Source organism: Eubalaena glacialis, chromosome 8 (assembly GCF_028564815.1).
Source record: "Eubalaena glacialis isolate mEubGla1 chromosome 8, mEubGla1.1.hap2.+ XY, whole genome shotgun sequence".
Lineage (NCBI taxonomy): Eukaryota > Metazoa > Chordata > Mammalia > Artiodactyla > Balaenidae > Eubalaena > Eubalaena glacialis.
Genome location: NC_083723.1, coordinates 82,708,199 through 82,725,442, shown reverse-complemented (window position 1 = coordinate 82,725,442; position 17,244 = coordinate 82,708,199). Strand labels below are relative to the sequence as shown.

Here is a 17,244-nt window from a genome sequence, read left to right as displayed (position 1 = left end):
AGTAAATTTCTGTTGTTTAAGCTACCCAGTCTTGGTTTCTTTGTTATAGCAGCCTGAGCAGACTAAGATAGCATCAAAATCAATATAAATAACATTTTAATACAAGGTTTTTAAAATTCAAAATTAATGCAAAAATCCACAATAAATAAAATATCAAAATTCTATGTCTTCTGAGGCCCAATCTAGTTACCTTGTTTCTGCTTATGACTTCTTGGTAACTATGAAGATAGTTTTGATTATTAGCCTTTGAAAATTCTTTCTAGGGTTTCCTGGGTGAAGACTCTCAGTGTCTTGACACTGAGGATGGTGTTCCCACAGGGCTGACTTTCATGGGTGTGCCACCTGAGCGGGCACTCACTCAGAAAGACCCTGCACTCAGAAGGGCCCCATGCTTGGTTTAATGATCTATTGTTGCCATCTTGAAATTCTTAATAATTTCCGAACTAGGGTCCCTGCATCCTCAATTGATTCTCAGCCCCACTAATTATGTGGCTGGCCCTGTACACCTGCTTTAGGTGCCCTTCATTCAACAATAAGATAAAATTCATGATAAAGAAGATGTGGTACATATATACAATGGAATACTCAACTATAAAAAAGAATGAAATAATGCCATTGGCAGCAACATGGATGAACTTAAAGATTATCATATTAAGTGAAGTAAGTCAGAAAGAGAAAGACAAATACCATATGATATCACTTAAATGTGGAATCTCAAATACTACACAAAAGAACATGTCTATGAAACAGAAACAGATTCACAGACATAGAGAACAGACTTGTGGTTGCCAAGTCTGAGGGGATGTAGGGAGGGAAGGATTGGGAGTTTGAGATTAGCAGATGTGCACTATTATATATAGAATGGACAAACAACAAGGTCCTACTGTATAGCACAGGGAACTACATTTGATATTCCATAATAGACCATAAAGGAAAAGAATATATATATATATATATATATATATATAAAGAATATATATATATATATCTGAGTCACTTTGCTGTACAGCAGAAATTAACACAACATTGTAAATCAACTATACTCTAGCCCTAACTAAACCTACCCCAGGCACAAAGGGAGAGTGTAAAACACTTGAGATAAAAGAGAAAGCTGGATTTCACCCTGCAATGTACCACTCATCACAGAAGCCAGTAAGAGCAAAAAAGGAAAGGAAAGGAAATCAGTGAGGCAGGTTCAAAATACCCATCACACTCATCATAAATAAAAGCATATTGGCCCTTGGCAAGATACTATGTGTATCCCATCAGAAATTTCAGTTCTGCAAGATACTCCAGGAAGAAAGGAAGTCACTCATAGTGGTCTAACAAATTTGGGACATGCTCCCCTGCACTTGGAAAGTCATAATGTGATTGGGCATATGGAAGAAATCAAGAGAGCCCACTTGAAAGAAAATACCTTAGACCACGCAACTCTTTTCATTGCGATTCTCATTAACAGTCTACAGAGCATTCTTTGGAAAACACTTTATTAGTGCATAGCATGTTAATCAGAAAGTTCATTTTACGAGGAAAAAGCAACTTGGGGTTCCAAGAATAAAGGAAGCATATAGAGTTGCCAGGTAAAATATAGGACGCCCAGTTAAATCTGAATTTCAGAAAGACAATGAATACTTTTTAGTATGTTTGTCCCATACATAAATATGTCTGAAATTCAAATTCAACTAGGTGTCCTGCATTTTTATTTGCTAAGTCTGGCAGTCTTAGTAGTATACCCATTCTGCTATGTCCTCCAACCAGGTGTATTTCATATGGAGAGTGGGTGGCTTATGAAAACTGGAAGTTGAAGGAAATAAAAGAGGCAGACACTTCTAAAAGGTATTCCTAAGGTCCTTGTAGGTTAGTGGGTAACTCCCAAAGCACAGAGATTCTCAACCATGTGGAGGTTTAAAAAGTGCTGTTGGCAAGGCCCTATCTCCAATGACAGGTGGATAGGTCGATTTATCCATTAAGCACAGTACACAAGAATAAAAAATATAAACATATATATGTTTATATATATTATTGTATATATATACATATATATAATTATTCATATAATAATACAACCAATCTTGGATTATACTTCTTATATAGCAACACAATCACCAAGTATAATTTTTATAATTTGTATTATTCTTTTATGGAGGACAGGACCTACAAAAGCAAAGTATCTAGGGCCCACAAAAGTCATAACTCCATGCTGCCCAGACATTCTGAATTAAACGCCACACCACCTCATCTATACAATTCTCACTTTTTATTTAGTTATGACTAGAATTCTCATGGAAAATAAAGTTTTGCAGTCTCCTGAAGAATAGTTAAAAACCAAGTTCTCAAAGACCTCATGAGTTACATTTCAAAATTTCCTTTTCAATCTGCTCTTTCCTATTGTAGAAAAATTATCATTCTTCCAGGTAAGAATGTTAATTTCATCCACATTTCCAATGGGCTGTTATGTTTTTATTGCCATCACTACCAAAAATGTCTAGGATCATTTCAAACCTGAAAGAGACAGACTTCTTCTATGGAGTCGTATAAATCAGGGGTCCCCAACCCCCGGGCCATGGACTGGTATCAGTCCGAGGCCTGTTAGGAACTGGGCTACACAGCAGGAGGTGAGCCGTGGGCGAGCGAGCGAAGATTCACCTGCCGCTCCCCATCGCTCCCCATCACTCGCATTGCCGCCTGAACCATCCCCCCCGCCCCGACCCTGTCCATGGAAAAATTGTCTTCCACGAAACCGGTCCCTGGTGCCGAAAAGGTTGGGGACCACTGTTATAAATGACTCTTACCCCCCACTACTTTAGGGATGTGTCTACATGCGTCTAAATGCCCCTAAAGACCAGGAGTCTTTTAAGGACAGGCACCGTGTTCTATTGGTTTATCATGCTAGACATTCAATAATCGCAGCTGTTAAGTACATGCCATCTTTAGGTGTCCTGTCTGGTCTTTAATTCCAAATACGTAATATATTCACTTACTTCTGTTTCATTTTCTCCACTGATTCTCTCTCAGCCCCCTCCCAACATGGACTGTTTGTAAGAGACATGTTAATCTGGAAGGATTTTTGCTTTGGAGAAGAGGATCGTTATTAATATCGTGGATTTCCCATTCCTTATCAGTCCACCAAACGTATGCACTGCCTCAGCAGCCAAGTAACCAGCAGGGCCAGATGGAGCATGACGGAGGACGGTCCCTTCCATTCTTTTTTATATCAATATCTCCCAAAAAAGTAACAGGGGGAAAAGTAGAGCTGGTGTACTGCAAGTTATCATCGCCACTAACAAGCCAAACTTATATCCTGTGAATGGTAGAAAATCCAGCCTGGGGAATGCTTAATCTTTGAATCAAAGGGATAATGATATATTTCCTGCAGAAAATGACACTGGCCAATAAGAGAATTGAAAGCCATGTGCCACAGTCTTAGACTGGATCTTGTACCAGTATTGGTGGCCAAAATGAACTGCAAACTGCTTAGTGAAATAGTTACTCTAGCTTTTGAAAGAAATAATTAGCACTGCAGCAGCCTTTTTGGATTAAAAAAAAAAATAGGAAGGAGATATCTGGGTTCAATCTTCACACGTAGGCTGAATAAAATTACTGATCATTTTTGCCACCTCAGAGCCTCATGCTTTCCAAAGGATTTTTTCCTGCTTAAGGAATTATATAATCTACCATTTAACTTATGGTATGTGAGGCATAAAGCTCTCTGTCACTGACTTATTACTTCATCGCTTAGCCATGGTGTTAATAAAGAAAAGATTACAGCTTTGATTGACAGATGGGCCTCATTGCTCTAAGGTGAGCAGCCAAATGTGCTATGACTACAATTGATCGACTGTAGTCATTCGATCAATTGCCTCATTGCTCTAAGGTGAGCAGTCAAATGTGCTATGACTACAATTGATCAATTCAATTCTACTATCAATATTGATTGAGTCCCTACTAAGTACAAGTCAGCGTGTTGTGTGACGTAGGGACTGCAAAACAGAATGAAACAAACAGAATGAAACAAAATGAAATCCGAGACAGTTTTTGTCCTCACGATCTAGCTGGGGAGACAGATGCATTCACAAATAGCTCCACTACAAAGTAAATTATGCTACGCACAATAATAGAACCACAAAGTGTAGTGGGAAATCAGAGGAGAAAGATTAATTCCAACCCATGAGGATGTGAATGGATCGCCATGAATTTATTACCACCCCAGGAACAACAACTTACCACATATGTTATAATAACAGTGGGTTCGGATTGCTATTTTAAAACACAAATGAAAAATATACTGTAATTAGATGAGATTTGCCAGCCAAACAGAGCAAACCAACCAGAAGTCTAAAATACAAAAAGACAAATAATGATTTGGGCTTTTTCATTTTGTGTAGGATTAGTTTGCTGCTTATTCTATTGCTATAGGTGTAAACAATGATTTTTTTTTAGTGTGATCTAGGAGTTATAAGTTCTACCTGCATATGGCAGATCTCGGGACAAATACATGTGGTCTCTGGGGGGTGATTGGATTGTGCCTGTGTGCGTTTGAATCTGTGGCATTAGCAAAGTTAGCCTTTTAATCTAATGCTTTAGTTTCCAAAGTCATCTCATGGCCTTATATCTGCAAGCACGTAAACATTAGGACTAGAAACGCTTTCAGTCTGTTTATCGTCTGGGTGTGTAGTGTATTCCTTCCATCAAAGCCACTAAAAAATTCAAAAGTAGGTGGAGACAAAGTGCAAAGTCTTCAGTGTTTCTATAGGAAAGAAATGGAGTATTCATAGCAGAGAAGCTCAAGTCCCTTAAATATTTGCAGCCTGGCTCAACCTTCCCTCAGATGGTATTTGTCTTTAACATTTTGCTATATTTCCTGGCCCAAGGAGCTAAATTTGTAAGCAAAAGGATATAACATTTTCAAAATAATTGATTTCATTGACAACATAATATGTGCTCTCCACCTATAACCCGAATGCTTGGAAAACCAGAGGACATTGCCATAGACGTGAGCCTTTCCTTCACAAAAAATTGAGGAATTATTTCACATAAATGCCTTATTTTTAACCTCCCCCATTCTTATTTTAAAATAATCCAGCAAATAATAATGCAAGGCTTACTATGTGCCAGCTAATATTATAGCCATGTACATCCAACAACCTGTGAGATAAGAATATATTTATCCCCATTTGACGGATGGAAAACCTGAAGCATAGGACCTTAGTCAGAGTCAACCAGCAAGAAAGTGTTAGAACCAGGGGTTCTGGTTCCCGATACCACATCCCTATCTGCTTATGTACTTATGCTTTAGCTACCATACTGGTCTGCTTATGTATATAATCCTCTCAGCTGTTGTAAGAATTATATAGCATATGCAGAAAAGCTGGTACAAAGAAAGTATTAAAATATTAGTCAATATTAACATGATCAAATGTTAGTCAATAATTTAGCCTTCATGTTTTAAAACTTAAAATCAACTAAAGTACTCTTTAAGTGCAAGTATTTTGAAATATGTCCTTGGTAAACCTTCTGCATAATCTTAAATTTGCACTATCTTCCTAAAGGATACTACATAAACAAAGCAAATATTCATTTGTTTGATACTCTATGCCATAGTCTGCCCCTCATGCATCTCAATGCTTTAAGTTTGTTAGTTTCATTTCCTAAACAGGATTCTTGAGTCATTGAAGGAAAGGATTGTGTCTTCTACTGTCTTTCTCCAGTATCACAGTGGCTTGTTGCATAGGAATCACTCAATAAATACTTGTAGATTGGTAACAGACTCTATAGCTTTGGGATAATGTTACTGATCTTGTGTAATGATCTTAGAAAGTGTGTGACTATCATGTAGGTAATTACCAAAGATTAACTCTTTCTAAATGTCCTATTCCGAATTCCTCTTAAAATTACACATGCAGAATACATGTATGCATTTCTGTTGGATATATACCTAGGAATGGACTACACCTAACGTATATATGTTTACTAAATTATTTGTATTAGGATAACACTACTTATAATAGCCCCAAACTGGAAATTATCCAAACACTTGTCAACAACAGAATGGAGAAACAAATTATGATATAGTCATACAATTGAATATTATACAGCAATGAGAATGAACATTCTACAGTTACGTGCAACATGGATAAACTGCACAAACAAAATGCTGAGATAAAGAAATCAGACCCCCCAAAAGTATATACTGAATGATTCCATTTATATAATGTACAAAATGAACAAAACCAAGCAATGCTGTTAGAATTCAGGATAGTGCTCTCTCTTGGGGAAAAGTGTTGGGTACCTGGAAGGGGCAGGAAGGAGGCTTCTGGTAATGTTCTGTTTCTTGATCACGATCTTATTACACAGATGTGTTCAATTTGTCAAAATTAATTGAGCTGTGTACTTATTGTCATGTGTGCTTTTCAGTCTTTATTATACTTCAAATGAAAATAATTCTCCAAATACTTGCAAACTCTACTCAAATGTTTTCTTCATTCCCTACCAACAAACTCTCTTATCATAGTAAGCTCACTCTGCTTTTAATTTGAATATTGTGGACATATTTTGTGTGTTAATTCAACTCTAACTTCCTTGAGAGGTGGGGCTCCTTGTTGTTTATCTTTATTTCTCCTAATAATATCTAGAGTGGTAACACACAAATGTAAGTGTTTTGTTGAAGGAATGAAAAAGAATGAAAGAATAAATGAACAACTCAACCCTCAACTATTCCAGACAAACAGAAGCTCAGTCATGACGACTGTAATCATTGTTATAGGATTATGTCATACATGGCAGTCTACTGATCTACCTGTCTATGCACATGGCTCTAAAAGACAAATGTATAGTAAAAACGCTTAAGTCACCAGATATATTAATACGATAATTCTTCATTTTGTGAATAGATTCATGGTTCAGTTTTTCTACTTCATCTAATATTTATTATTTATTCAGGATTTATTTTGTACTAGAAACAGTTCTAGGCAGTTCATTGACATTTGATCATTTAATACTTAAATCAGTAAAGTGTGAGTTGTTAAGAAACTAGGATTTGGATTCAGACAGACTTATGTCCAAATCGTGATTCTCCCACTTAAAAACTGAGCAGTTGTGGGTACATTAATTCTCTGAGCCGTGTAGTTTCATGGAGTCTACAACGGAGATAGTCACGTCTACCTTATTGCAAGGTTCCCATGAGACAATGTACAGTTGACCCTTGAACAACACAGTTGGAATTGCATGGGTACACTTACAAATTTTTTCAATAGTAAATATCATAGTACTACACCATCCACCGTTGATTGAACCCAAGGATGCGGAACCATGGATACGAAGGAATTGTGTGTGTGGAAGGCCAACTATAAGTTATACATGGACTTTCGACTGTGAAGAGGGTTGGTACCCCTATCACCCACCCCCAAATTATTCAAGGGTCAACTGTAAATGAGGCATTTAGCCTGGTGCTTGGCAGATTACACGTGAAAGAGTACTGTTCATTATCATCAGGACCAGAGGTTAAGGAACTTTCCCACATCTAATCCACGCCCATCTATCAGTAAGTTCTGCTGACTGTATCTCCAAAATATATTTCCAGGCCTCCTCTCTCCATTTCCATTACCACCACTCTAATCCAGGCCACAGCCAGGCCCCTCTTGTTCTGTCCACTCTCATAGGCTTTGTAAATCTCTCCCTGTTTCTTCTTTTCTTCTCTCCAAAGCATCCAGAGTGATCCTTTCAAACCTTAAATTGCCTTAAACCCTCAATGTCTTCCTTTGAAATAAATTCCAAATACTTCACCAATTCACAATCTCATATGGTCTGGTCCTTACTCTCACTGTGCTCTGACCCTTCTGGTCCTCCCAGAACGTTAGACATTCCACAAGTACTCCTGCCTCTGTTGCTCTTCCTTCACAGCTCAGCATAAAAGATGACTCAGAAAAAGCTTCCCATGTAATCCAGTAGATCTTCCCATGATTCTCTGTAGCCACCAACATGTAAATTTCACATTTCTATGTTTACCTGTTCATTGCCTGCCCACCGTTTAGACTGTAAACTTCCCAACAATTTTGCCATGGCTGTTCTACACGCCATTGAATAGCCACCACTAACCCAGTGCCTGGAACAAATATCTTCATTCAACAAGTATGTACTTATGGCCTTTCATGAGCAGGCACTAGAACTGCAGATTAATACACACATTAAATAAGTACATGTATTGTGTTAGCAAGTGATAATCCCTACTGAGAAAAGCAAAACTGGTGGAAGGTGGATAGAGAGGGATAGATGGGGGTAGGGGTACAGTGTAAACTAGGGTGGTCAAAGGGGACCTCCCTGACAGGAGCATTTGAGCAGAGATGAAGAATGTGAGAATAAACCATGGAAGGGGATTCCAAGTAGGACTAAGTGCAACTATCCTGAGGTAGGAGCGTGCCTGAGAGTGTGAGGAAGAGCCGAGGGCCAGTGTGGCTGGAGCTGAGTGAGTGAAGGGGAGAGTAGTAGAAGGTGAGATCAGAAAGGCCAGAGGAAGCCTCTGGGCCTCTGTTAAGTTTAGGTTTTGACTGAGGGAGAGGGGAAGCCATTGAAGGTTTCCGAGCATAGAGGAACACAATCTGATTCATGTTTTAACCAGATGCTCAGGATGCTGAATTGAGGACTGTGTACGGAATGTAAGGAGCCAAGAGTGAAAGCCCAGGTGCCATTTAGGCCAGGTGAAAGATGAAGGCAGTTTGGACCAGGGTAGGAGTAGTGGAATTGCCAGAAAGTGGTCAGATCCTGGATATAGTTTTAAGATAGTACTGAGAGAACTTGCAGACATTTGGTTCTAGGGTGTGAAAAAGAGGAGTCAAGAATTACTCCAAAAGAGATATTCAGTACACCTTTGTTGAATGGATGAATAAATGAATGAATGAATAAATGAATGACACATAGCTATTAAACAGCAGGATGAGACTTAAAGCAAGGTTAGTTGGTCATCAAAATTCTTGCTGTGATTCTCAACTTTTTAAGAATCTGAGAGAAAGCCTTTCTTTAGAAAAATTTACATATGTACATATATGCCAAATTTGTACATAATCTTAGGAAGCTCCAGAACCTCTTAAAATCCATCCAGGAATCCCCTGTGTGAAGAGAGCCTGCATGTCATCATACAAGCAACTAATATAAAACTTGATTTTCAAGATGCGGTTTGCATAAACTTTTGCAAAAAAAAATCTCCTTATAAAGTACCCACTCCAATCTTACAAAATGGATTCATGTAACAGAAAAAAGACAAACTGCACTTCTGTTTTCTATGTTATAAGTAACGATTACAACACTGGAATATAGCAATAATTTTGAATTCAGCAGCATAAAAAATAGTAATCAGTGACAATAAATCATTCTTAATATTTGTAAAAGCCTAAAGGAAACTACATTTTCTTACAGTAAGATCACAAAAGTTAATAAAACACCATTTCTTTACTAATGGCTGGAAGTATAATAACTCAGTCCAATAATGCTGGTTTTCTCATACTGGTAGAAGTTTTCGCTGGCAGATTCAGGTGACCTTATTTGATAACAAATTAGAAAATGAATTTAATAAATGCGGTTTGGTGAGTAAAATAAAAAGTATGCTTCATGGAAGAAAAATGAGAAAGGTATTTCTGGAAAGGACTGCCGTGCTGTTTTGTGCAAAGACTAAAGTCAAAGACTGAATGTTGCAGCATTTTGTGAGTGGCATAAACAACCATATATTTTAAAATTGCATAATAATAGTACAATTCACTCTAGTCTTCACTCTGAAAGAAATCTAAAAAACAATCCAAATGTTGCTTTATTTCCAGATTACCTGTTTAGTCTAAGTAAGCCTCGTGTAATACACATAAACAAAATATTAAGACATCTAGTTTAAATTATATTTTTAAGCCCTCTAAAGTTTCAAGGGGAATAAGGTTGTTTTGTGTTTTGTCTTACAAGTTAAATTACCTCTATTTAAACCCCAAGGGCTGTTTTCCAAAGTGGGATGCTCTGCCACAGCCATAAAACTCTTTCAAGGCAATGCGGATCACAGAGTTAAAACTCTAGGGATTAACACTGGGCTGGTTCACAGGCTTCCAGGCTGCCCTGAAGCATTTGTCTAAAAGCTTTAAAAAAAAAAAAAAAAAAAGGCAATAGAGAAAATTGTCCAAAATCTATCTCAGGAAGTACCCTACTTCTGGGGAAAAAAACTCTGGTCCTGAGGTTTTGCTGCCTGATCCTGCCCAGGTCTACATTCTGCTGCCTTATACCCTTGGAGAGCTGAGAAAAATGCTTGTCATGTTCCAAACTGATCTCTTAAGTAATGAGGGGATTGTGAAAAAGAGAGTCAACAGAATTCCCATTTGCTAAGACACAGGTACCAACTGGATGACCTAAAAATAACAACACTTGAGTCTTAATTTAGACTTTACGCCTCTGTTGCCTTGCAACTGAGTCAAATTATACCTAAATTTTCTCTGGGTCATTTTTATAAATGAAATATGAACATTCACCCAGTGAAAGCAAGACAGAGGCAGGCAGATAGACATTGGGCAATTTTTAAAAATCTATTAAAAAATGTCATGGCCTCAGAAGCAAAGAACATATCAGTTCAATTAATATTAAATTGAGTTATAGATGTAAACTTTGGTGTGCAGTGATTGCCACAAAATGAGAAATGGTGATGATACACTCCCTATACTCCGAGTATTTGTCTATAACTCACAATGTATTTCTGTTTGGAGTACTGGTGTTAACATGCTTTCTTAGCAGAGAGTAGAACAGCCGTTATGGTGTATGTTATGAATGCATATTAACAGCACAGACATTTGCATATCTGGAACTACAGTAGAAAATGCATAACGAAATTTCTTTTGAAAGACTATTGTACAAACACACTGAATCCTTGCTAAATCTTGACATAACAACTTTTTGTTTCTTCCCTTTAAAAAAAAAAAAAAAACTAAGACTTGCAAACAATAGATTAATACTCAGAAAACCTCAACACAGATTCTATACACCCCCCTCGCCACATCACTACCACCACCAAAGGGTTTTATTTCATGTTCAAAGGCAGAAATAGAACAGCCCCAAATGTTTTCATGGAAAAGCTGTTTCTCATTTGTCTGCACATCGCAAAGATAAAATATAAAATCTATCCTTGGGATGAGCTACATCGGTGATAATTTTCTACTAATGTGTCACTTTATCTGTTCCTTGGATTTTGATTTTCATGTCTGTGATGCCTGTAATACAATGCAGCTTCTGGAGACTTTGCAAGTTTAGAATATGGTGCAATATGCAACATTCATGACAGGGCTGGCTGCTTTGTGGCTTGTGACTCTGATACTTACGCTCTTTTACATTTAAAAAGTAAACCATTCGTGAGAACAAACAAAATTCTGCACCTGGTCTTCCTATAGATATTCTCTGTGCTGATATAAAAAGTGTGTGTAGTTTTTGAACCAAAAGCTATATGAAATACACTTAACGCACCCATTACCAGGACAATCCCCTTAAACAACAAATTTGAAATGCCTTTGGTGTGTCTGATTTTTAAAAAAACATGAGCTAGGCCAACCTACCCCCGTATTTTAAGTTATGAGTTTATAGCCTTATTTTTATTTTAAATTTGCATTTTTTTACCAGACCATTGAGAGAAAAAAAATGACCCTCCTTTACTTAGCATGATTCTTCTTTTTGCCAACTTCCCCATCTTTTCTCGAACAGTCCAGGCAAAGTCAGGTAACTTTGTGGGGAGACGGAAATGAGTGGGGTATGACAGGAGAAAAATTGCATTTAGCTTGAGTCCCCCGATGCCAATTTGGAACCAAAGTGCATTAAAGCAGCAGAATTTTAAACCTTTCAAAACTGGGATTTATAAGGGGAATGCTAACACAGATTCAACAGTTACAACTCTGCCAGGGATTACTTTAATACCAAAAGCATACTGTCTCACTTTATAGAAAGAGATTACTCAGTTGTCAAACAACAAAGGTTTGTTTGTCTATTTTTAAACTTTTATTTTTTTTTAAAGCACCCTTTTAACTTTAGTGACAGGCAATCCTGAAATAAAATGTCCTTTTATTTCAGGGGTAGGGGGCTGGTGGTGGCAGGGGAGTAGAGAAAAGGAGAAGAAGGCAAGGTTTGCCTCTGGCTTCACAGTTCGTTTTATCTGTAAGGCTTTGCCAGCTTTGCTTAACTGTTTGTACCCTGCTTTTGTTAAGAAACCAAAAGGGAAAAGTGGAAGAAAAAGATAAATATGAAATAAATCTGACAGAGAAAAACAACTGGACACTGATACAGGGATGAGAAGATATTTAAAATGATTTTGATCTAGAGGGGGGAAAATGTGAGGGGATGATTTTTAGGAGAAAGAGAAAAATCTGAAAGCTCCAAAAAATAGGAAAGCTAACCTTTGCCTAAAATACTTAGCAAAATGCTAGGGAAAGACAAAAACCTAAGTGATAATTTTTATGTTCATTGTATATGATATGAAATGAAATGAGAAGGAACAGGCCAGTGAAGGCTGTAAAGAGAGGGGAATAAGAGAGTGAAGTTGTGACTTTGGGTAGAGGACATAAGAATGTAGTTTGAAATCTTTCACAGTGGGCTTGCAGTTGTCTCTGCATTTTACACAGATATACAAAGAATCTCTCTGAAAAGTTGTTGAAAGATACCAGCAAGTGTAGAAAGGGGAGCATCTGAGGATGTCTTTCACAGACCCCAGATGGAGAAACTGTTCTTTTATTCCAAATTCTTAAGAAGCACAGAAGTCTTACATGTCAATAAGAGAACACACAGACACACACCCATAAGTTACATGCCATGAAAGGAAATAAGGAGACCTTTGTTGATCCCTGTTCGCTTACACAAATCTTGGTTTGGTTAAGCATCTCAAGACCATTTTCCTGATTTCAGCTCCTTTTCACGGCTTTCCTTCCCTGGGTACCCAGGTGCACAAACGGGATGGTGATCTTTACAAAACATCAACAACAACAACAACAAAAACCCTCTCGCTCACACAAAAGCCCACCTTGTATATGAAGGGAATATTAACGACTACCTAATAGTTGCACCGTTGGCAGGGCGAAACTGAACACTAACACAGCTCTTTCTACAGATTGCCAGTGAAGCCGAAGCAGCTCGAGGAGAAACGCACCTACTGTATGTGAAAGGCTGGTGCAGATTTTTTTCCTATCAGTCTAACCTTCTGTGTTGATGCATGAATGCTGGTACCCACTTACAGGGATGCCAGATGATCAGTGCAGAATGAAGGTCCCAAGAGAGAGGATCACATGGTTCTCTCTGCCCTGTGACGTCACTAGCAGATGGCATGGGTACCAGCTCTGGCAGTTGGCATCAATGTCACTTTTTAGAGATCAATGAGATAGTGCAGATACACACAGATCTAGAGACTCCAGGAGACGATGCGACACTCAGCCTGAAAAGATGTGGAAGATCCAAAATGAAAACTGATTATTGAATGAAATTAAAACCTAAGGTAATATAAATAAAGATATACTTCAATTGATGCTGGCTTTGCATGCAAGTATTTAAAGATACAGTGTCACTGTCTTATAGTATTTATATGGTCTTTTGTCATCTATAACTTCTTATCATATTTCATTCTTATGATGTAATTATCACATACTTTCACGGCTATTATGTAACTGCAAGTATGTGGACATTATTAAGAGTTTGTGTGTGTGTGTTTGTGTGTGTGTGTGTGTGTGTATGTGTTGAGGGAGCTGGAGATTGTTAAATTAAAAAGTCTCTGTTTTAACATGCCTATTTGTTTGAAGACTTTAGATGAAAATACTTGCTGCTTCGCCAAACGAAAGCCAAAATTGCATTTGAAACACAAATTATTTTCCCCTTTCATTCCGGATTCTGAATACACGTGCACAATTGCAGTCAGAATCCTTGGACCGTTCCTGTCAGATATTAGCTGGAGCGAGACTTCTGTGGCTCGTAGAACAAAAACACTACGAGAGTGTTTTTTGTCAGGATGATTTGAACAGCAGTAAACAGACAATTACACTGAGAAAAATTTAAAACAGAAAAGCAGTCTCAATATTTTTCTTGACTTAAAATAATGCCAGTGATTTTTAAAATTTATTTATAGAGTTTATCCCAAATTAGCCTAATCCTCCCCCACGCTTCTTTTGGTGAAGGTTGGGAAAAGAGTGCTCTTTTACATGTTTCTTTACGGATCAGAAAGAAAGCAGTTTCTAAATTGGCTCTGATTAATCTTTTCTTTAAATTTGTGTATTTCAACAGCCACTTATCTAAATTCACAGTTATATAATACAGCAAATAAAGTTAAGGCTTATTTTCTTTCTAAAAAATAAATCTCCACAAATTTGTCAGCTAATGGAGAGGTAGCATTTCTTATTTTAAAAACTGGTGCCTCTTCTCATTTTGCACTCAGGGGAATTGGAATTAATGAAATTCTGCATTGCTATATCATGTTTTGCATTTGTTTGAATTTCACTGCCCTTTTCGTGTATTAAAAATCAGTTTAAAATCAAAGAGAAATGGAGGTGGTGGTGGTATTACAATAAATACTTCCTGTTTTATTTTCTTTTGATAATTTGGTATAAATTAATCCTATTGCATGTGTCATTGTTTTCTTTAATAATTACTAGGCTGCACAAACTCAAAAATTTTATTTAATGTAAAAATCAGTCTTTTTCTCATGTTTTTGTATTCTTATGATTAAGTCATTGAATATGCTTTAAGTGTATAAACTTTAAAAATGAAAACACTTTAAATATTGTGCTGGCATTTTTTCAGGTAATTTAAGATTAGAGAACCATGTTAACACTACCGTTTGATGAGTCAGTTGTAATGCCAGAATCCCAGATGTGCAGAAAGTTTTCTAGAGAATGCGAGGACCAGAAGCAAATTAAGAAACCAGAAAGCTTTTCCAAACAGATTGTCCTTCGAGGAAAGAGCATCAAAAGGGCCCCTGGAGAAGAGACTGAGAAAGAAGAAGAGGAGGAAGACAGGGAAGAGGAAGATGAAAATGGGTTGCCCAGAAGGAGGGGTCTTAGGAAAAAAAAGACGACCAAGCTCCGACTGGAGAGGGTCAAGTTCAGGAGACAGGAAGCTAACGCGCGCGAGAGGAACAGGATGCACGGCCTCAACGACGCCCTGGACAATTTAAGAAAAGTGGTCCCCTGTTATTCTAAAACCCAAAAACTGTCCAAAATAGAAACTTTACGACTGGCCAAAAACTACATCTGGGCACTTTCTGAAATTCTGAGAATCGGCAAGAGACCTGATCTGCTCACGTTCGTCCAAAACTTATGCAAAGGTCTTTCCCAGCCAACTACAAACTTGGTGGCAGGCTGCTTGCAGCTCAATGCCAGGAGTTTCCTGATGGGTCAGGGTGGGGAGGCGGCACACCACACAAGGTCACCCTACTCTACCTTCTACCCGCCCTACCACAGCCCTGAGCTCACCCCTCCCCCAGGGCATGGAACTCTAGATAATTCCAAGTCCATGAAACCCTACAATTATTGTAGTGCGTATGAATCCTTCTATGAAAGCACTTCCCCTGAGTGTGCCAGCCCTCAGTTTGAGGGTCCCTTAAGTCCTCCCCCAATTAACTATAATGGGATATTTTCCCTGAAGCAAGAAGAAACCTTGGACTATGGCAAAAATTACAATTACGGCATGCATTACTGTGCAGTGCCACCCAGGGGTCCCCTTGGGCAGGGTGCCATGTTCAGGTTGCCCACCGACAGTCACTTCCCTTACGACTTACATCTGCGCAGCCAATCTCTCACCATGCAAGATGAATTAAATGCAGTTTTTCATAATTAATGAGGAAAATGAAAATAAACAGTGGTCTTTCACCTCCCCCTTCTAATTAAGACAAAGCAGATGCTTGTGGGCTGAGTAATAGGCACAACTCTAGCTAAGGTGTTTACTAGTTTCTGGAGTGTGTTTCAACTATTGTGAGAATTTTCTATGTAATAATAAATCTCTTTTCCTATGAGAACTTCTTTTCCTTTCCTTTTGTCTGTAAAGCACTGTGATTCTGTTTCTACTGGAAGGATATTTTTTTTCATGTTTTATTTTCTTTTAAATTCACTTAATTTGTTTGAACAAGGTGTCTAAGAATATACTGTTGAATAAAGACATGCACACAGCATAATTCAGTGTCTACTTCAGTTGTACAGTAATTATAAAAATGCATGTTATTAAAAATCAGATGAATAAAATGATGTGTTTATAATTATTAGGAATTTATATACAATGTATCTCTGAAAAATTGAACATTTTAAATATTGAGAATAACACTAAGCTGACAATGATATTGGAAGATGCATTTGAGGGTGTACAACAGTATAAAAAGCTATGCAATTTTCTTTTTATTAAGGACGAGTCTAAATGCATTCGATCGGTAACTATTCCTCTTCAAGGATTTGCAGATGGGGCAACATGATATTTGGGTAGGTGGTGTCATAATTTTGGAATAATTATATCAATCCTAAAGAAAAAATTTTCAGCACTTGTTTTGTATTGTTCAGAAATTATCTGTACAGGTTTGTTATCACAATGTATAATTGTGGTTTTCCACCCACATTTTTAAAGCAATTAAACATAGATATTTCCACTCGTAAAGGACATCTATTAGCTGTGATATTTTCGCATGATACTTATTATTTCCTGGTACACAGCTGGTTTCTGTCTCCAACACTCCCTTCTCCCCATTTCAGACATAGTTCTGGATTTCAAAACCGGGCGAGATAAAACAAATTTCTTAAACAAAATGGCCAAAGTGCTTACAAGAATTTTTTTTTTTTTTTTTTTAAGTATCTTAAATGAAAGAAGAGGCGCCCATGGGGGTTAAACATCCTGGGGAAACAATGATAAATCCTGGTAACCTTCAGCTCGCGCCGAAATTCGGTGGCAAATTTCCAGCAAACACCAGAGTGGATGTTAAAACTGGAAGGTTTTACTCTGTGCCGTTTAAATAAGTCTGGCCGATTAGAGGCTAAATTCTGTGTGAGTATAAGTTTAAACCCTACTTGAATAGCGCAAAGGAGCTCACCCTCTTAAGCAGAACTGAGACCCTTCTAAAATAAAAATCAAGGTGGCAGTGACTTCACTCCAGATGCCCTCGTGCGCAGGTTGCCTCCAGGGGGAAGATGGGGACAGCTGCGAAGCCTGGTGAGGCCAGTAGAAATGGGTCCACCGATGGCGGGACCGCGCGGTGCTGGGTGGGCCGAGGCACGGGGTCCGCGCTCC

General features: G+C 37.9%; 1 protein-coding gene across 1 annotated transcript; it reads left to right on the top strand.

The window, feature by feature from the left end:
• The first annotated feature begins 14,799 nt into the window (after nt 1–14,799).
• On the top strand, nt 14,800–15,813 carry NEUROD6 (neuronal differentiation 6). Its single transcript, XM_061197890.1, has one exon. The coding sequence runs from the start codon at nt 14,800–14,802 to the stop codon at nt 15,811–15,813; it is 1,014 nt and encodes a 337-aa protein (XP_061053873.1).
• The last annotated feature ends 1,431 nt before the right edge of the window (nt 15,814–17,244 follow it).

Bases quoted from the DNA above. Each gene is read 5' to 3' on its own strand.
- NEUROD6 (XM_061197890.1), top strand. From the start codon at position 14,800: ATGTTAACACTACCGTTTGATGAGTCAGTTGTAATGCCAGAATCCCAG.